Source organism: Aedes albopictus, chromosome 3 (genome assembly GCF_035046485.1).
Source record: "Aedes albopictus strain Foshan chromosome 3, AalbF5, whole genome shotgun sequence".
NCBI lineage: Eukaryota > Metazoa > Arthropoda > Insecta > Diptera > Culicidae > Aedes > Aedes albopictus.
This window is the reverse complement of record NC_085138.1, coordinates 445398898-445421374: the sequence shown is the minus strand read 5'-3', so window position 1 is coordinate 445421374 and position 22477 is coordinate 445398898. Positions and strand designations below refer to the sequence as shown.

The 22477-nt window shown below is 38.0% G+C and overlaps 1 protein-coding gene across 9 annotated transcripts in view; it reads left to right on the top strand.

Annotated features, from left to right (window-relative positions):
• Positions 1–7888: 7888 nt before the first annotated feature.
• LOC109407604 (uncharacterized) overlaps positions 7889–22477 on the top strand; it is a 79330-nt gene continuing 64741 nt past the window's right edge. For 7 of the 9 annotated variants that reach the window (XM_029876059.2, XM_029876058.2, XM_029876057.2 and 4 more), the window contains exons 1-6: positions 7889–8056; positions 20933–21366; positions 21441–21815; positions 21883–21945; positions 22094–22216; positions 22281–22457. In XM_029876059.2, the coding sequence (XP_029731919.2) occupies positions 20953–21366; positions 21441–21815; positions 21883–21945; positions 22094–22216; positions 22281–22457 (1152 nt within the window). In that variant the 5' untranslated portion in view covers positions 7889–8056; positions 20933–20952. The remainder of the gene's footprint in view (positions 8057–20932; positions 21367–21440; positions 21816–21882; positions 21946–22093; positions 22217–22280; positions 22458–22477) is intronic. The other 2 variants (XM_062856691.1, XM_029876064.2) reach the window with 2 other exon arrangements.

Here is a 22477-nt window from a genome sequence, read left to right as displayed (position 1 = left end):
CCCTAGAGGAATTGCCGATGTATTTCCTGCACGAATCTTCTAACGATATCCTGGGATAATTCCCGAAGGAACTCCAAGAGAAATTCCCTAAGGTGAAGATATGGCAAAGCCACACCCCGAATTTTCAAGGGCACAAATCTGAAGAACCAAATGACAGGTTGCGCTGAAAAGATGATCGATTGGTCTCCACCAGCGCTAGCGAGTTACCAATCATGAACTTTGCAGCGCAAACCAGTACATATTCGGTTCTTCACATTTGTGCATTTGGGAATTCGATGTGTGGCTTCTCATTTCGTCACCCTAAAGAACTTCTAGAGAGAATAGCGATGGAACCCCTAGAGAAGAACTACTACGCAATTTTTGAGGAACTTCTCAAAAAATTATTGAAGAAACCCTGGGAGAAATTCTCGAAGAAATTTCTGAATGGATTCCCGATGGAATCTCGGATGGAATCCCTGGAGAAATCATTGATGGAAGTCCTGGAGGAATTCTCAATGGAACTCTTGGGGGAATTCTCGAAAAAACTTCTGATCGTTTTTTTTTCAATAATATCCTGAAGTAATAATCGAAGAAACTTCTGGTGGAATTCTTAAGAAAACTTCAAAAGAAAATTTTGAAAAAATTTTTTGGAAAAATTCTGGAAGAAACTTCTTGAAGAATTCCCGAAGGCACTACTGGAGGAATTTGTGATGGAACCCTAGAAGGAATTCTCGATGGACTCTTCTGAAAAAGTTTCCATTGCTACACCTGGAGTAATTCCCATAATCTACTACACACTAAGATTCAGATGTTCCAGCTCAGTAATTTTTTCACTGAGTTCAGTATGTTTTTCATGTTTTTACTGAGTTTTCAACAGCAGATTTATTTCGGTACACTCGGTAATCGTATTTACCGTTCACCAGTAACGATATTTACCGTGCATCAGCAACTTTTGACAGTTTGTTAGCTGAGCTCGGTAACACATTTACAAAATATCTGCAAAAGAAACAACCGAGCGTACCGAGTTAAATCTGCTGTTGAGCTGATCTTAGTGTGAGGTTTCCTAAAAAATCTTTCTGCACTTCTGGTGTTCTCCGATTTGAGTTAGTCAAAGTAAAATCAGACTCAAGAACTTTCTTTCTCAAGAAAATTCTTCAAAATATTTTCAAGAACTCTAGACAGAAAAAAAAACATTTAAGCAAGAACTGTTTTACGGTTTGACTCTGCAATTGGTAGAGTTTTTAGGTTCCTATAGAATTCATTCGAAAATTTTCTTCAGGATTTAAAGTTATTTTTCTTAAGGAATTGCACAAAATATGTTAATAAGTTTTGAAGGCAAAATTTAAAATTTCATCAATAGCTAGACAAAACAGACTTCCTCAGAATAATCACAACATATACATCTTGCCAGTAGACAATAGGGTCCTAAAATTAAAGACGAAATCTCGCTTATATTGAATAATACGATCAAGCATGGTATTCTAATCGAAATTGTACTTTACTCGAACTTGAAAAACAAAGGAATAATGAGAAAATTCGAAATAAGTAAAATGGTATAGCGCATTTAGTTCACCACTGGACTATCGCACTAGTTTTCACGAGTGCGAAAACGCTAATAAAAGTGCGCGATTGCATCAAATCAACTCGGTGTCTTCAGAGCACTTGTTCTCCATAGATTGAAGAAATAGTGCGCCGAAGACATCAACCTGATTTGATGCAATCGCGCACTTTTATTTACGTTTTCGCACTTATAAAGTCGCAGTTCGCAGTCCAGTAGTGAACTAAATGCGGTATATATAGTTCTACTTTGACATTTGAGGTCTACCTTGTGTGACTGAGCTCGACATTTTTCGCACTGGGATTTCAAAAATGTTCCTATCTGACATACACGGTGAAAAAAAAATTACTCAAAGTATGTGTTATAAGCTAGGGACGAGACAAAAGGCTAAAAAAATAAAAATTATATATTTTCAACTACGGTTAATAAAAACGTCAAAAATTGAGTAAATATGTACTCTTGAACCATATATTGTGGTTTAAAACAAGAAACTCGATAGGACTTTAGGAGCCTATTATTTGAATTCTTGATGTGAAAATCAAATCAAGAGAAGTTTCTTGCACTACTTTTCTTGCTTCACTTTTTTTTCGTGAAGTAAAATTTTGTGGGGCCCGGGGCCCTGATCCTCCTTCCACTAAATATGGCGCTGGGAATTTCTGAAGTAAATGTTGAAGGAACCCGAAGTGTTACTATAGACTAATTTCAAGATCTCGATGTACCAAAGAAATAACCATTAAATTATGTGTGTCCAGTCCGGTACCAAATAATATTCATTACCGTGTATTTTTTCCGTGTAAATTGCCTTTTGTGTAAATTATATTTAGCGTGTTACACCGATCTGACAGGAAAAGCACTAAAAATAATTTACGTAATGGGTACTGAGGATTGTTCACAATCTGCGAACTGACTGCGGAAAAAATGCGACCATAGGGTACTGCAAGCACCTGATCTAACCTCACTTTGTCTGACAGTTCAGCGAGCTTGTTTACAAGGTCCCGCATAAAACGGTATCATATAAGAATGAAACAAGTTATAATTTTAAAGATCATTTAAAATAATTACTCCATCATTGGTGTTATCATAAAAAATATCATACATCAGTGATTGAGTGAAAAATACTGACGATTCCCTTTATCATTTTTGGTGTTTGAATGATACACCGAATGGGTTGTTAAGTATGGTTACCAGTAGTAATAGTTTTTATATACTAGATGATAATATTATCAATAGATATAATGACAACAGAGAATTTTCACAGCTACGCAAATTTAGGTATAATGGATTTGTATTTAGGTCTGCTTACGATGGTATGTCAAATGTTAAACATAAGAAGTAAGCTCACAATGATTGCTACTTTTCAATGCTGGATGGAAATGATACGATATTCGGAAAAATTTCTCAGATTTTGAAAGACGACAATGACACCTATTTTCTTTTCAAACCTATTACCGAGAAGCTTGCGTTCACTGATTATTTCGAAATACCCGTTTTTGACGATCAGAAATACTTGACCAAAGTCGATGAATCACTCCAAAAATATATTTTAATTCAGTTAGACAGCACATACTATTTGAGTAAATTACACTATTCTCTTCATGTAGACTAGGCTCGATAAATCGGCTGCATGACATAGAAGAAGATTGTCAACAAAATTATACATTATCAATTGTTTAATTCCTAGTTTGTAATTAATATGTTTTTATAACCTGTTTGTAGAACACGTTTTACTCTTACTTGAATAAATACGTTCAAAGTTTCATGAAAATTATATAGCGCATTTAGTTCACCACTGGACTATCGCACTAGTTTTAACGAGTGCGAAAACGCTAATAAAAGTGCGCGATTGCTTCAAATCAACTCGGTGTCTTCAGAGCACTTGTTCTCCATAGATTGAAGAAATAGTGCGCCGAAGACATCAACCTGATTTGATGCAATCGCGCACTTTTATTTACGCTTTCGCACTTATAATGTCGCAGTTCGCAGTCCAGTAGTGAATTAAATGCGGTATACCTGGAACGATTTATCTCTTCGGATTAAATGACGTAGTATCGTTCGTTTTCCATAAAGGCTATCATAATCATTCATGGAAAAATCTGTTGATTGTTGTGTATCATACGTTTTTTATTTTTCGTTTATCATTGTACAATTAATGAACCATTCGATTTATGATGATTATAGATGGAAAGGAAAATGTATGATATTTATCATTCAACGTACGATTTATTTCTATGCGGGGTGTTAGAATTTTTAACGAGCGGCGAAAATTTAATTTTCGTCTTCCGTCCCCGCGTCCCGAAACCATTGTGATACGGAAATATCGATTATATTCAACTCTACTAGTACAAAACCAATAGGGGAACGTTCAAAAATTACGTCCATGATTTGGGGGAGGGGGGGGGGGTCTAGAAAAGTGTGACAGTACGTGTATTGGGTATAGGAAAAGTGCGTGACAGAGGGGGGAGGGGGGGTCTAGAAATCCCGAAAAACGATGGACGTAATATTTGAATCTTCCCTAGACCATTCCCGTCAATTTTTTTTATGTGCTCTACGGCTTTCTGACAATTTATCGAGCAAGCTTTCCCAAAGAACCCATATGTTTTGAAGCCTCTAACTATTGAAAAACAATGAAAAACCTGCGAAGTAGCACTTTAGCCCTATACTCTCCTACAAAATATTTTTCCACAAAACCCGACGAGCCCTTTTCTCCCCTACGGCTTTCTCGGAGAGATGTGGAGAATTTTTGATCAGCTGTCTGTCAATAATGACGTTTGATATTTTGTTTTGATCTGCTCACATCCGTGCCATCCGCCCTCAAAACGACAACAGCTGGAAGAAACGACGGGTAGTCGGGTGCCTTTTCCACAGTCATTTTTTACGATTCTGCCGTCGTTTTTGTATACCTAGTGCGCGAGTGATCGATCTAAAAAACATTCAGTTGTTCTGCTAAAGCAACTCGCTGCAATCCGCGACCACGTTCCGTGCCGGGAGAGTGTCAAGTCAATTCATTCCTCGATTCATCCAGCAGCAGCTGCTGCTGAAAAGCGGTCGGTGGGGCTTGAGCAATCAGAAACAGAACAAGCAAAGGAAAAATAAATTTCCGAAATCAGACTGGCCAGCAGCGGAGCGGAAATTGGTTCCGGCTTCGGGAGCAAACGCAGCAAACCGTCCAGCTGGCACTGTAGTTGTTCGAGCCGACGACGGCGCAATGCTTTCCCGAATTCAACTTCTCCAACCCGATGCAAAACGAACGAAAACGCCCACGCAAAGCGGAGAAAAAAATCCGCCAATCGATTCCTAACGGACGCGGATATAGTTGATGATATTGCACGAATCGCTCGGGAGCCGAGGAGAATATACGGCGGCAGTTAGCGTACAGCATTTACGGAAAGTTGTCTCGTTCGTTACATCCGGATGTCTTCGACCGGGGGGCGGGCTACGACGAAAAGGATTCCTTCATCGACAACACCGAAGCGTATACGACGAACTGATCCCACGGGAGATCGATACCATTGGCGGAGGGTTCTAAATCAACACGGGCAGCTGGAGTATTTAAACAACTTCATCAAAATTTGAACGGCTGGAGGATGCCGAGCGAACGCTCAAGCCGAAGAAAGCGACAGCGAAACAGAAGGCTGCTGGAAGACAGAAGATGGAAGAAATGGAAAGTGCAGCGACAAGCAGACCAGAGAAGGAAAAAAGTTGGAACTGAGAAAAAACTGAACAACTGGTGAAACAATAATGAAAATTGTAACCAAATTTTTTTTTATTTCTTTTGTTTTGACTTATTTATGTATTTTTTTATGATTTGACCGTTAGTTTTTAATGATTCATACTGATTACTCAATAAAATTGTCTACATAATTAAAACAATGCGGTCGAAAACGAAAATTACTCATCTTATCCTGCTCTACCCTATTGCTTAAAAATTGCTTTTGATATTCCACAAAAGTCCGAGGATCTTTATTGAGATGTTCGAGGACGTTTGCTCTAATTTGTTGTATAAACATTATCAAGTTTTTTTTTTTCAGACATGTTGTCCAGTCAGTCCAAAGCGAGTTCCAGGAGTACAAAAAACTTAAAAACGTTTTATTTATTTCTTCAATTCTTTAATATAACATAAATTATTGTGTGAAGAAAATTCACAAATAAAATAAACTAGAAAGAGTATTGAGTATTTGAGTAAGCGCCACTGTAGTTTTCAACACATTTTTGAAATTTTAACAATGAATAATGCAAAATGTAAGATTTTTTCCACGTTGACATAGCCAGTAATCAGATCTTGTGCTCTATTGAATACAAATGGATCACTAAAATAACTAAAACGGCCGCTATGAAATGAACAGATAGCGCCACCGTAGCCTTGTGTGTTTGACGTAACTCGACTGCTGTCACTGTGTTACCGTCCATATACGGTGGCGCTTTTGTTTTGGAGCGGTGAGTAGCGAAAAAGTAGGCTTCAATGATCCATTGTCACAATGGATCATTGAAGCCGACTTTTCCGCTACTCACCGCATCAAAACAAAAGCGCCACCATATATGGACGGTAACACAGTGACAGCAGTCGAGTTACGTCAAACACACAAGGCTACGGTGGCGCTATCTGTTCATTTCATAGCGGCCGTTTTAGTTATTTTAGTGATCCATTATGCACATATGATAGATATTAGCTTGTGAATGCTGACTTTGTCAATGGTAGGTATAATGCAAACTTTTTTCCACGGAATATTGCTAGTGATTGTGGGCATGTGAGAAAAGTATGAATGTAGAAAAAAAAAAACTGGATTTAAAGGAGTGGTTATCACCCAAATGCGCAATGTTTGGCACTATCTAATGCGCAATGTTTGGTCTATCTACCGTTTTACTGAAATTGTATCGAAAAACAGTTTTTCCTGATCTCCGCTAGAGACTAAGGCCAGTAGTACACAGGGTCAAATATTTGACAAGGAAAGAACTCAAGAAACAACATCAGTTTGACACTAATGAAAATTCGATCGAGTCAAACAAGATGTTTGAGCATTGGTTTCTTTTTGGACAAATATTTGACCCTGTGTACTAGCAGCTTAAGTCCATGTAAACAAGCTGGCTGAACTGTCAGTGCACGGCTTCGTGACGTCATCTTGCAGTATCCTATGACACCGCTGGTGTTACGTCCTGAAGTTTGGGGTGATTCCTGGAAAAATTCCCAATGGGGTTTTCCAGTTGGAAGCTCATCGTTGGGTGGACGCGGAATAAGAAACCAACCTTATTTTAGGTAAACTAGGGCAGAAGCTTCAGTTTTGGCCAGTCCGGAGTTTTGACCATAGTATACGGTATTCAGCCTGTTTCGATCTAAATCCTGTTACGCTCTTTTTGCACTTTAATCCGTTGCAATGCGTTGTTTGGAATTTGGACTCGCGTTGACAGTTCATGACAGCGAAATCTGGGCTTGCCTTGACACACACATTTTTCGTGTTGATTTCTCCCTCCCAGATTCCCCTTAGACTGCCAAAACCAGAGAAAATAGGTAGAGAAGCGAAGAGTGTGAAGCCAAAAATACCTTATCGAACCGTCAAACTGGTATCCTATCGAACAAAATCAACAAACCTTGACGATTGCCGCATAATCTATATAAATAAAAATGAGTTTGAAGTTCCTTTGAGGCAACAAAAGTCAAGAACGGGTGGACCGATCGGCATGACTCTTGCACGGTTTGATTCGTATTCATGGTGGCTGTGTTTATAAGTAGGAAAAGTTACGAAAATCATCTGAAAAAGTGAAAAAAATGATAAAGTATTGATTTTGCATGAGCTGGGAAGAAAATCAACACGAACGAAATTTAACCAATCTAGAGTGCGTTGCTTAAATGAGCTCAAAAGCTGTCAAACCACCACAAGATTGGCAAGACAAAGTTTGCCGGGACAGCTTAATAATCAAGATAATTATTGCGATCATTTGAAACATTTTTTTACCAATATTTTTAAATATCAAGGATATTACTGTAAATAAAATTGATTCCTTAAATTGATGAAAATTTATTCTTTTTGGTATACCATTTAGATGATTTCTTGTTAATAATTCAGCACATAAATCATTTTCTAATGCAGTACACGAGAAAGACACTATGCCCTCGATAGGTGGATTAATCTGTTTTTTCGGCAGTTGCCACCATTCGAGTGACGAAATCAAAACAGAAAAAGTGTTGCCGTTCAGACGGCTGTTCACTCTTCGCTTCTCTACCTATTTTCTCTGGTCAAAACCGGTTCCCGCACCCTAGTTAATTCGAAATTACTCAATTGTGGGTAAAATCTACCTTAAATAGGTAATTTGGATTCTTCGTGTATTTTTTTGAAAACTTTTTAATTTCCGTGTACCAAAGCTTGTGGTGACAGCTTGTGAAGGTGTTTATTTACAACCTGCGTGAAAACTGGAAAAGTTTTGTGTAAAGTTTGGTTTTTTGGAAAAAACACGATGCGAAGTCCAGAAAATTGAAATTTTGGCTTCGGGAGTACGATCAACGGAATTATCAGTATTAATTGAGCGGTAAGTCGATTTGATTTCTTTGATATCCGGCACAATATGAGCAGTACATGTTTTGCCGAGGGAGTGTAATGGCTTCGTTCTCCCAGCCCAGCAAAAACTAAAAAAGGAACGCCAGTAGAATTACTGTGGTGTTTGTATGTATGTTTGTTTGGATTTTGAAACGAAAACATTATTTGTAATTTTATTATTAAAGATCCCATTTCACATGACGAATATTAAATGTTTTGGACGAACAAGGAATTTTCCCAAAATCGAAGTAAAAAATGTCGACCTCGGAATCCGACGGATCGAAGCCGGCTCGTCAGGGTAGAGTTGCCGCAAAATAATCGATTATTTCAATTAATCGATTAAATGGCTGTAATCAATTACGAACTTTATAATCGATTAATTTTAAATTTGAGATTTTTTAAATGACATAAGAAAATTATTGAAAAAATAATGATTAAATGCTTTCATTCGTTTAATAAGTCAGTCCATTTTTGAGTAATCGATTAGTTAAGGAATTGTGACATCCCTATGTCTATGTTGGAACTGAGTCGAGATAAAAATAATTAAATTGAATTTATGTTATTTAATTTTATTTTATTTTATTTATCAAAAAACCGAACAAAGTTGGTCAAACATTATAATTTAAGCTGGTGTCTGTAGAGCACTATCACTTTTTGGCTAATTTGACCTAAACAAGTTCGCTTCGATAATGTAAAAGAGCAACTGGAAGCTTTTACTGTACTTTGTATACTCTACGTATTGGTTCAATAGTGAAACTATTGATAAACAATCAATAACTGTACAATTAAAAACTTTTTTACGATTTCGTAATTCCTAACAGTTTTTATTCGGTTACCTTTTAATCGAAGCATTTATTAGGGGGATTCACTTAACAGCGTAAACCGCTTATTAAAGTTTATTCTGATTAAACGTCGCGATCATCAAGGCAATCTTTGATTATTTCCTTCGCAATTTCATGAATTCCTAACAGTTTTTATTCGGTTACCTTTTAATCGAAGCATTTATTAGGGGGATTCACTTAACAGCGTAAACCGCTTATTAAAGTTTATTCTGATTAAACGTCGCGATCATCAAGGCAATCTTTGATTATTTCCTTCGCAATTTCATGAAACCCATGAAACATTTCAAATAAACAGAAAATCATGGCTTACGCAGCAATTTAAACTGTTTAGGGCCGATTTCTTCACCTCGGCTTAACCGGTAAGCCAAGCTTACCCATATACATAGTTAAACCAGGTTTAACGCCCAAGCCAGGGTGAAGAAATCGGCCCTTAGTGAGTCCCCTTATTAGCATTTTAAACTTAAAAAAAAGTCGTGGGAGGGTAGGCACGGTGTCTTTTTTGTATAACTTTATAAAAAAAATCGGCATGTTTCAAAATTGGCCTGAAGCAAGTTTGGACTTTTCCCTTTCATTTGCGGCTATGACCGAAACAAACTGTCGGTGGGTCTAGAGCAACTTTTTTTTTAATTCAAATTAACGTTAATTTAGCCAAGAAGCAAAAAAAAAATGCAGTTTGAATTTCCTAATTTAATTAGGATGTTATATTAGCTATTACCTATAATGACTAAGCCTTCTTAAGGTGATAATAGAACGAAGTCATGACGAAATTATTAGTTTATAAGGTATAACATGATGAATTAGACATTTTTTGAAAATTATGAACTGAGACTTTGGAACGTCAAAAACGCAGTAGACAAGATAGAAGTTTACCAGGGATAGCTGGCATAATTGTTGTTGTTCGTTGGTTCATATAAACAATCGTCCTATCAATCTGTTGAAAACCTATTTCTTCGAATCAAACTTGTAATCGTTTTGCGTAAAGATGACGCCTCCTAGAACTCACAAGGAAAATCGAAGCAAAGTTTGTGTTTTGTGTGTTAAGAAATCAAATTTAAGACAAATATCCGAAAAAAAACAGTGCTCTTAGTAAAAAAATCGGTTTCTGCCGGACTTTGACGTAAGAAGCGGGTATTATCTGAAGCAAATTTGCTGTCGTTGCTCACCAGTACAAAAACTTTCAGCGTGTATCTACAAGGAGTGGAATGTTGTGTAAATGTGACGTGTGTGTGGCTGCTCGTGTGACCTTGACTCAGTTCGGCGGTTATCAGATCAACAACTCTAAGGGCCGATTTCTTCACCCGGGCTTAAATTTTAAACCAGGCTTAGCAACATTTTAAGCCGGGCTTAACTTTTTTTCAATTTCTTCACCTCGGCTTAATCACTAAACCCGGTTTAATAAAGCTACGGTTTACGTTAAGTGTGGCTTATTTTAAGCGGTGCTCTGAGGAGGCTTAGCAGCGCTAAGCCAGGCTTAAGCCGCAAATTGCAGAGTTTGGGTTTCTTCACCTACTTCATAAATAATTTTTTGAAACGGCAGAAAATATTTTTTAAGAAACATGTACACTTAGGAACGATAAAATTGTAAAATGTTTGGTTACGGATGGAGACGATGATAAAGAAAATTATAACCTATAGCCGGCTGGTCGTCAATATAAAATATACACATCGGATCGGGACAATCACGTTTTTACATTAGATTGAAACCCTTCAAAAAGGCACCGTGTTGATAGTTTTGGAAATTTGCCATATTGATTTGGATGTCGAAAGTACCTACATTTGCATTGAAGTTTCTATTTATTTTAACCCGGTCCTTCCATAATTTCAGGTAACAATAAACATTTTCGTCTCTTATGGTTCAAGAGATATTATTTTTGTTTTACAAACAAACTTAGGATGACACTCAAAAAAAAATCTTCTAATACCTTTTTATACACTGATTTCTTATAAAAACTTAGTTCAAAGCACGTTTAGCCTATCGAATGTTCAACATTTTGACTCATAATTCTAAATATAAAAAGTTTTATTCGTGGTGTACTTCTAAACATAACTTATTTTGAATACCTAATAGGGTGACGTTGGATATTATTGGCAGATTTGTCCTCTCCGTCATGGAGGTTTTTGTCGGCCAAAATGCCTGAAACATTGCCATATCATTCAGCTTACTTTGGAAGAATTTGAGGCCAACTTTGAGTTCAATAGGTTTCTAAAAACCTCCCGTGACGAAGAGAACAAAACTGCCAAAAACACGACGCAAGTGGATTTTAAATATCTTTTTGCAACTCAGCACTATGAAATTTGATTTATATTTGCCGTGTCACAACGGACTAGTTTATCGTACTATACCAAACAATTGCAATATGATTCATAATGTAACTGATTTCGGTTCATAATCATCATAATGCAATTGTTTGATCCACAACCCGAGTTGTCACGGCAAGAGCTTGCCAAATTGTCACGGTTGTGGTACAGCTTGCTTGATCAAAATTTAGTGTCTAGCACAGGCATTGCATTACTCATCTGAGCCAAGAGATCATCTTTGTCTGAGGAGAGATAATATCCCTAATCAAAGAGTGCATTGGAAAGATTGCATCTTTCCATCTTTGGATGATCTTGGCATCAGTTCGGACGAAATTTTCAAGCATACCGAAACAGAGTGAATAGAGGCATATATATATAGAATATATTCTATTTTTTTCGGTATTGTGCTTTCAATGGTCGTTGGTCATAATAAGGTTCTTGGTCAGCCTATGTCCCGTAGGGTATATGGGCCTAGTAGGACTATTACCATTCATGTTTCATTAAATCATGAAGTCTGAGACACGATTGATTTGACAACGTTGTGGACACTTTCACCTTTCCTTCGGGGAGCCCGGGAAACATCCGGTTTGTGGGACTAGCTTATTCACCAGAATACGGGCGGACGTTTCCAACGTATTTGGTTCGTTCTAATCCGTAACCCATTTGATTTACGTTCGAAAGTGGATTCGATCAAAAACAAGAATGGGGGTTAATATGTGTGAATATCCAAAACAGAAGCAGATAAAGAGTTAAAATAATTCATGTAACATTTTTGGTCGGCCGTGACCCCAACGGAATGAGAAATAACTCCGGTGAACGCGTGGATGAAATGTTTTCATATGGTGGTTATTGAAAAAATTAGACAAATCTGGAGGGAATGTCGTTGCCTTCAAAGGAATTGATTTGAAAATGCTATTTTCACAGTTCTTTCTAGGTTAAAAATCCTTCAAAATAGACACTTGGAATATTTGTATTTCTGATGTGAATTCACCGTGATTTTGAAAGAATTGAGTAGAATCATGTAGGGCCTCAGACCTGCTTCGGAATGCTTCATATGACTTCTGTTCGAAATATGAGATTATTAGTGATATAAATACAGATTTTATTAAAATAGCTTATGCCGCATTTATTTTATCATATCATTTACAGGGAATTTTGATTGCAGAGTCCACCAACGTCAGCTCATTTGAATAAGCGAATGGGAAACTCCTGATACATTGGAACGCGGCAAACAGTTCATTTTTCATAGATTGAAGCTGTAAAATATAATTAAGGTTGTTCTTGGAATTCTTACTTCAAAAGAAAGGGTTGACTTACTGTAGGATCGACATAAAAATCCGATTCAACCAACATTAGGTTTATTTAATCGTCCAGTCTTATGGATTACTGCACGAATTTATACTGGCCTGCTTACTCTCACACGAATTTAGACGTTTGAGAGGTGCCGGCACCGCCCAAACGTCAAATTTTCAGTGAGAGTAAGCAGGCCAGCCGAAATTCGTGCAGTGGACCATTCCCGTATCAGTCCAGATCCATTTACTGAAAAACAACGCTGACAGAACTGTTGTTAACTTTCCCTGTTGTTGTTCCCTGGCTACTGAGTTTAAAGATTGAATATCTGAGCGAAAGAGCATAAGATTATGATTTAAAGATCGATCCAAGAGCACTGAGATCGTATCCAACTTTTTGATCCTTATCTTTGCTCAGATGATCGAAAGATGAGATCAATAGGAAGCAATCAGTGAAGTACTAGATTGAAAGTAGTGAGCTGGATTTTTGTATGGTGAGATGATCAGTTCTCCATTTCTGTAATGAAATGGTACAAACAGCGTGGGTTATATGATTTCTTGACTAATTTGATGCTATTTGAGCAAAAGTTTGGGTAACTGTGTTGTTGTATTATTTATTTCTTGCAACTTCAACAAAACAGTTACCCAAACTTTTGCTCAAACAGCATCAAATTAGTCAAGAAACCATATAACCGACGCTGTTTGCACCATTTCATTGTAGAAATGGAGAACTGATCATCTCACCATACAAAAATCCAGCTCACTACTTTCAATCTAGTACTTCACTGATTGCGTCCTATTGCAATGCCTGGTCTAGCATGATAGAATACATGACTGTTCCCATCGAACCACCGCGAAGCATGATGGTACTGATAGAAATGATCATATTCTAGTGATTTGTTTTTCATTGCAAAAATGTTTTTCAACTCGTTGCAAAACTCGATTTTTAAAGCGCACATTTAATCCCATTTTTTTTTTCATGATGAATATTAATAGGACACGATTGGTGAAGTACTAGATTTGTAGTAATGAGCTGATTTTTTGTATGGTGAGCAGGCTTGTCCGCACTGAGCGCATGAAAATTCTGCTCTTTGGATTTACACCATCAAGCACATCATAAATTAGGAATCTTTTCATCTCATCAGATAGAAGGATGTTGAAATATTGTAAATGTCATTTCGAACTGTCAAAAAACCGCACCGCAGCGCCGCACGGGCCGTTCAAAGTGAAATTCACTAGGGTGTTTTCACCCGGGTGAAAATCTCTTCGCGCGCTCCGTGTGGCTCTGCGGTGCGGTTTTTTGACAGTTCGAAATGACATTTACAATATTTCAACATCCTTCTATCTGATAAGATGAAAAGATTTATAATTTATGATGTGCTCGATGGTGTAAACCCAAAGAGCAGAATTTTCATGCGCTCAGTGCGGACAAGCCTGATGGTGAGAAGGTAAATTCTCCGTTTCTGCAAGGAAATCGTGCAAAAAGCGTGGGTATTATCGAAGACCACATTATCAACAAGACTTGCAACACTGTTGAAAATCGGGAGTCACTGCTAGCAGCGCCACCCCGGATGAAGGTGGCACTATTCATGATAGTGTGTGTAAATTTTCATACTCGCACCAATACACTCCTACACTTTTACACAAATGTACCACCTTAGCTCACCAGGCGGCGGTGCAGTCGGTGACGCTTGCCGTTAGTATGGGAAAATAACAGAGTTGCATGTCTTCTTGATAAAGTAGTCTTCGGTATTATGGTTCCTTGCCTAATTTGATGCTGTTTGAGCAAAACTTTAGAAAACTGTGTTGTTGTTTTGGCTATTTCTTGTCCCTTAATCAGTACAGTTTTCCAAAGTTTTGCTCAAACAGCATCAAATTAGGCAAGGAATCATAATACCCACGCTTTTTGCACGATTTCCTTGCCAAAACGGAGAATTCCTATTGCCTTTTTCGAAGATATTCGATGACATTGAATCTAGATAGATCGAAATTACATTTTTGTAATTACGTTTCGAAAGTGCTTACTTTTCAATCGGTGAAAAGGCAGCGAATTTGCCTACTTTTCCAACCAAACTTTAACAAGTAGTACTTTTTGGCACTGTTGTTTGATTGGAAATTTGCTCCTAGTTTGGCTTAATTTATCATAGTTAACAAAGTTAATATGCCGGAAATCTATAAATGTTATGTCCGCGCACGTCCTTACGGTCACTTCCTGTATTATTTCTTCCATAAACTTCTCCTTCTAGAAGAAAAAGTGCCAGACTGAACTGGAGGGATGCTTGAAAATTTGTGACAGCCATTTTGGTTTGTCCTGGTCTGTAGGCCTAATGAACCGCCTACTTGATCGGATAATAGGCTAAGACGGCTAATAGGGCACTGCATTGTTTTGATTTTATATGGGATTTTGACGTTTCTTGGCCTTGTTGTTTACCAAATTTATGTAGGAGTGAAAGAGACGCACAGAAATTCATGCAGTGCCCTATAGGGCACTGTACTGTTTTGATTTTGTATGGGATTTTGACGTTTCTTGGCCTTGTTGTTTACCAAATTTCTATAAGAGTGAAAGAGAAGGGGAGAATTTCATGCAGTGCCCTATACACGTGGAAGCCCGCTTGCATGTTTTCTCAGAACGTGCAGTTAAGGTTGTAATTGATGGATGTTTTTCGTAATTACAAAAAACTTTGTATGCTCGGTAAGCCTGGTTGAATAAATGTACAACTCGTGCTGAAAAAATCAACATTTTTGCAACTTGTGGCATAAATAACTATTTCAGCACTGCAAAAAATGTTCCGTTTCATATTTTAGTACAAGTCAGCGTGCATCGTATTAACGCATTTTTATATTAAAATCCTAAATTTTTTGCATGGTATTAAAACACCAACGAATTGGAATAAAAGTAGAATAAACTGTTTCTATTAATGGATTTCAGTTTCTAGTGTAACTTGAACTTTGCTGTGGCTTTCATTGAATGTACATGTACAGTGTGCACAGTTCATAATTTTAAACAATTCGAAAAATGGTCTGAACTCTGGAGCATCTAACGACAAACACATTTTCGAAAACTCACTATCGAAATGCAACTTTATTCGAAGGCGATTATGGATATCAAAACATAACATCAACATTGCAACGCCTTTTCTGCAATGTGGCACTCAAACTTTGTACAATGAGCGGCAAATTCGAATACCAAATGTTGTGGAACGATCATATGTAGTAGGTACTAAATCGTAGATCTTCGATACTAGCGTTGGGTAAAACATCAACAGTCTAGGTAGATCATTTTTGTTAATTTCCTTCTGTATCCGAAAAAAATACCGAGCGATTCCGCTTTTCCTGCTAAAATTTCAGCGGATGTTTTGTTGTTACTCCATACCAGTCCTGCAAAATATCAGTCTCAGTGCCTGTTTTTCAGTCGAAAATGAATGACTGCGGCGGTCGTTTTCAGTTCCTCGATGTGAGAACTGACAGAGTCCGAGAGCTCCATTCGTGAGCGACCCAACAAGATCAATTCCCAATCATCCACACACTACTCATGCTGAAAGGCCATTCGTCTCAAGCGGTGGCTTGTGAGAGTGAGTGCCCTATACGTTAGCACGGGTGAAAACACTCAACTACAGAAAATTGAATGGAAATTTAGCCCTGTCAGCTCTCGCTTTCAGCACGCTGCGTGCGAGTGTGAGTACCTATTTCATTTCGCTCCCGTGTTGCTGATCGGAAAGCAACTTTGACAGGAAAACCAAAACGGAGAAAATGAAAAAAGCAAAATATCGCTATCATAAAAGCCTGTCGAAAAATTGCAACACTGCTCCATACTGCATATAACGGGCATTTCAAAATATCGGCGGCTTAAAATGACGTTTCCATTGGAAAGTCACTGGAATGATATGGGAAATTTCGTTAAGCTTGGCTTAGCGTAAGCCGTCGCCTTTATTTGTTAAACCGGTGTGAAGAAATGCAAATATTTAAACCTGGCTTAAGAATTTGGCTTAACTTTAAGTGTGGCTTAAGATAAACCAGGCTTACGTCGTTAAGCCGGGTAGGTGAAGAAATCGGCCCTAAGGGTCGATTTCTTCACCTCGGCTTAACCGGTAAGCCAGGCTTACCCATACAGTTAAACCTGGCTTAACGCTTAAGCCAGGGTGAAGAAATCGCCCCTAAGGGCCGATTTCTTCACCTACCCGGTTTAACGACGTAAGCCTGGTTTATCTTAAACCACACTTAAAGTTAAGCCAAATTCTTAAGCCAGGTTTAAATATTTGCATTTCTTCACACCGGTTTAGCAAAAAAAGGCGACGGCTTACGCTAAGCCAAGCTTAACGAAATTTCCCATATCATTCCAGTGACTTTCCAATGGAAACGTCATTTTAAGCCGCCGATATTTTGAAATGCCCGTTATATGCAGTATGGAGTAACAACAACAAAACATGAAATTTTAGCAGGAAAAGCGGAATCACTCGGTAATTTTTTTGGATACAGAAGGAATTTAACAATAATTATCTACCTAGACTGTTGATGTTTTACCCAACGCTAGTATCGATGATCTACGATTTAGTACCTATTACATATGATCGTTCCACAACATTTGGTGTTCAAATTTGCCTCTCATTATACAAAGTTGGAGTGCCACATTGCAGAAAAGGCGTTGCAATGTTGATTTTATGTTTTGATATCTATAATCGCCTTCGAATAAAGTTGCATTTCGATAGTGAGTTTTTGAAAATGTGTTTGTCGTGAGATGCTCCAGAGTTCAGACCATTTTCGAATATGTTTAAAATTATGAACTGTGCACATTCAATGAAAGCCACAGCGAAGTTCAAGTTACACTAGAAACTGAAATCCCTCAATAGAAACAGTTTATTCTACCTTTATTCCATTCGTTGGTGTTTTTAATACTTTATTTTAAAAATGTTTAGGTGCCGTTCACAACGCTCAATAGGAAAAACTGTACTGATTAAGGGACAAGAATTAGCCAAAACAAAAACACAGTTTTCTAAAGTTTTGCTCAAACATCATCAAATTAGGCAAGGAACCATAATACCCACGCTTTTTGCACGATTTCCTTGCAGAAACGGAGAATCCACCTTCTCACCATACAAAAATTCAGCTCATTACTACAAATCTAGTATTTCACCGATAGTGTCCTATTAATATTCATCATGAAAAAAATGGGATTAAATGTGCGCTTTAAAAATCGAGTTTTGCAACGAGTTGCAAAACATTTTTGCAACGAGTTGCAAAACATTTTTGCAATGAAAAACAAATCACTAGAATATGATCATTTCTATCAGTACCATCATGCTTCGCGGTGGTTCGATGGGAACAGTCATGTCTTCTATCATGCTAGACACTAAATTTTGATCAAGCAAGCTGTACCATAACCGTGACAATTTGGCAAGCTCTTGCCGTGACAACTCGGGTTGTGGATCAAACAATTACATTATTATTCATAATACAACCGAAATCAGTTGCATTATGAATCATATCGCAATTGTTTGGTATAGTACGATAAACTAGTCCGTTGTGATACGGCAAGTATAAATAAAATTTCATAGTGTTGAGTTGCAAAAAAAAAATTAAAATCCACTTGCGTCGTATTTTCGGCAGTTTTGTTCTCTTCGTCACGGGAGGTTTTTAAATACCTTCTTCTTCTTCTTCTTGGCGTAACGTCCTTACTGGGACAAAGCCTGCTTCTCAGCTTAGTGTTCAATGAGCACTTCTACAGTTTTTAACTGAGAGCTTCCTCTGCCAATGACCATTTTGCATGTGTATATCGTGTGGCAGGCACGAAGATACTCTATGCCCAAGGAAGTTAAGGAAATTTCCTTTACGAAAAGATCCTGGACCGACCATGAATCGAACCCGTCACCCTCAGCATGGTCATGCTGAATACCCGTGCGTTTACCGCCTCGGCTATATTATCCGAATACCTATTGAACTCAAAGTTGGCCTCCAATCCTTCCAAAGTAAGCTGAATGATATGGCAATGTATCAGGCATTTTGGCCGACAAAAAACTACCACGACGGAGAGGACAAACCTGCCAACGTCACCCTATTAGGTATTCAAAATAAGCCATGTTTAGAAGTACACCACGAATAAAACTTTTTATATTTAGAATTGTGAGTCAAAATGTTTAATATTCGATTGGCTAAACGTGCTTTGAACTAAGTTTTTATAAAAAATCAGTGTATAAAAAGGTATTAGAAGATTTTTTTTGAGTGTCATCCTAAGTTTGTTTGTAAAAAAATATCTCTTGAACCATAAGAGACGAAAATGTTTATTGTGACCTGAAATTATGGAAGGACCGGGTTAAAATAAATAGAAACTTCAATGCAAACGTACTTTCGACTTTCAAATCAGTATGACAAATTTCCAAAACTATCAACACGGTGCCTTTTTGAAGGCTTTTAATCTAATGTAAAAACTTGTTTGTCCCAAACCTGATGTGAATATTTTATATTGACGACCCCCCGGCTATAGATTATCATTTTTTTTATCATCGTCTCCATCCGTAACCAAACGTTTTACAATTTTGTCGTTCATAAGTGTACATGTTTCTTAAAAAATATTTTCTGCCGTTTAACAAAATTATTTATGAAGCAGGTGAAGAAACCCAAACTCTGCAATTTGCGGTTTAAGCCTGGCTTAGCGCTGCTAAACCACCTCAGAGCACCGCTTATAATAAGCCACACTTAACGTAAACCGTAGCTTTATTAAACCGGGTTTAGTGGTTAAGCCGAGGTGAAGAAATTGAAAAAAAAAAGTTAAGCCCGGCTTAAAATGTTGCTAAGCCTGGTTTAAAATTTAAGCCCGGGTGAAGAAATCGGCCCTAAGGGTCTGTGTCAATTGGTAAATTAAAACTAATTTTCACTTAAATTTGACAGTTCGATAATTATTTCCTTAGGGGAATTGTCAAGTTTGTCAAATTTAAGTAAAAATTAATTTTAATTCGCCAATTGACACAGACCCTAAGAAATGTAGGAGGCCTTCGGTGTCAGTGAATTCAAAAAAGGTATGAACAGCAAAACTTCGTACGATTTGTTATTCCGAACTTTCCAAGGGCAAAAAGCATTCGTGTACCCGAGTTGAGAGGCAGCAAAATGTCCTGCAAATGGTAACAGGCGACCGCCCATGGTCCAACGATTCAGTCGTAGCTGCGTTTTGGAAGGAGAACCGTGATTCAGATGGATCTATTGCATTAGGGATCATAAGAGGACGACGGCCGCACTGCAGTTTCACGCAGTACGAAAGCTTTATCCATGGATGTGTTTCTTATCAAAAACATATACGATTTGAGTACCAGAAAAACCTTACGACTAAGCAGTGTCCTTCGGGGTATGGATATCGAGGTTCCCTCGAATTTACCCCAGCGAATAACAAAGAGTTTTTCTCCATTACTCGCATTTCTTTCAATTTGGAGAAAGAGAAGAAAAATCCGCAAGCATGTACGTCTACGAAACGGCAGTTTGTTGTAACGATGTCAAGGCGATAATACAGTTTATTCTGAGTTAGTTCTTGTCAACGACACAGCAAATATGGATTCACTGGCAGACATTGCCACAAACTACTGGACAAAAGAACCATGTTGGAATTTGATGGGCCGCTCGGAACATTTCGATCTGTAAGAATGTAATAAAATTTCTCATACTATAACTTGTAACTAATTATGTATTTTGTATAGGTCCTCGACAGTTTCGCTGCCGTTTTCAAGGCTTGCCTTCAAGGAAAACTCGAAGTTGGCTATCAAGACTCACTTGAAGAATTTTCAGCACACTGGATCGAGGCGAAACTTCTGAACAGTTCCAAGTTCCACATCCTGCGATTCCATGTTCCAAAATTTTGTAATTCATCATCGAAATTTTTCTATGCGGTCTGATTCTCGAGATACAGCAGTAAAGATTTTCTAAGAATTACTAGCACCACCTAGCGGATGAACCTAGAATCAACTAGTTCATTCGAGATACAACAGTCAAAAATTTGACTCTTCAGCGCCACCTTGCGGAGAAATCTAGAATCAACCTGTTCACTATCGAGCAGTTCTTGATGTCCTGACCAACTTTGTCGAAGACGAAATTCTTCTAAGTGGTCTGGTTCTTGAGATATCGCAGTTTAGAATTACTATCTTGTCTTGTGAGATCATCGCATATCAGAGCGCCGTTGAGCTAAGAGAGGAATGTTATCAATCTGTTCGAAGTCATTTAAGTACTTAAATGAGGCCAATGATTTTTCTTGCGCCTGAGGGCTCCCCACATGTTGTCGCGAAACTCCATTATGACCTCGGAAGTTATCTCGGACGCTGCGCCTTTAAAAACAAATATCCCACAATATTATTCCACATAATTCTATGCATCTTTACTTTTACATCTCTTGAAGTTTTCTGTGGGATGGTTTACTGGGAGAACGTCAAAGAATGACGCTATAGCGTTCACTTTTTTCCACAGAACAGCTCTTCTCTGACAAGATGTACGGCTGTCCACATTGCTACAGGATAGTTAAGAACAAACCGGCCTTTGAAAAGCATGTGAATGCTTGCAAGAAGAAGAAATATTCGTGCGAGCTGTGTGAATTCAGATCCAATGAGTTGAACCTTTTGGACAAACATAAGGAAGCCCGTCATCCGAAGGAGTACAACCAGGAAGAAAATGAAGTTGCTAAAGCGGAAGCCATGGATACCGTGGAAGGCGAGGAGGATAAAACGGATTTGAAAACGGAAATTTCAGTGGAAGAATCAAAGGTAAACTCACCGGTTCGCGAAGATCATCTTGATACAAAAACCGAAAGCGATGGATCCTGTGAACTTCCTGATTCGAAAGTTGTGACTATTAATATGGAGTTCACAGCAGAAGAAACAAAACTATCAAAACTGACCGACAAGGTAAGTAAAGTATGCAAAGATTTACCTTAGGAACACCCTTTTAGGACATTGGTTTAACAGTTGGTGTTTTTTAGCGGCTAGTTGTTTTGTTGGACAACAGCTTGGGCGAAGCTTTTCGCAAAGGGTTGGCTAATAACGAAAACAGAAGGCTCCATGATGATGCCTCAGTAACGGAAGCATCAACCCCTGAAACAAGTTCGCCGTCAGAACTCATCCCTACAGGAATCTCGTCCAACCAAGAATCTGAGGAAATGGACGTAAATATGTCTTCAAGTGAGACAAACATCCCCGAAGTAAAAATCAAGAACGAGCCCATCATTTCTGACGAACTTCTTGGTGGCTCTGAAAACGGCAATGATCAAGATGCTCAGCCGCTCGACAATGACCATACATCTGCCGAAGTTGACGAAGTTGCAGAAGCAGATGCAGACGTGCAAAACCAGGACAAGGTTAGTTAGGCTAGTTAAGGATCAGTGAAACATAAACTCGTAATTCTAATGTCGTTTTATTTTGTAGCCTTTCCCATGTCCATTTTGCGAACGCGCATTTCATTCGATGCCTGCAAGGAAGCATCATAGAGTGAGTATTATGTTGATGTTACTAGTAAACGAATTCGATTTTCATGTTTTGGAGAAAATATTATTACATAAAACGAGCTCACCAATTTACTTCGAACCAAAGCGCATTTTTTCACAAATTGTTCATTTTTTCCACAATTCCATTGTAGGTAACAGTCCACAGAGACCAGTATGAATGTGCGCATTGTGCAAGGAAATATCCTTACAAATGCAGATTGCTGAAGCATTTAAAAGTTCACTTCGAATCGCTACAATCGGATTCAGATAAGAAGGTAACGTTTATTTTCCAGCTCTAACTAAATCTAGTAATCTATCATCCATAACTTAATATTACAGACCAAAAAAAGCTCTAAAAAGCCAGTAACTCCTGCAGTTCAAATCAAATGTCCCCATTGCTTCCGACCTTTCCTAGAAGGTAAAAACTATGATCACCACATCTATCATTGCGGTCCGAGAGATTGCGATATTTGCGACCGGAAATTTTCCAGATATCATCAACTCACCTACCACGTGGTTTGTATACCTACCACCAT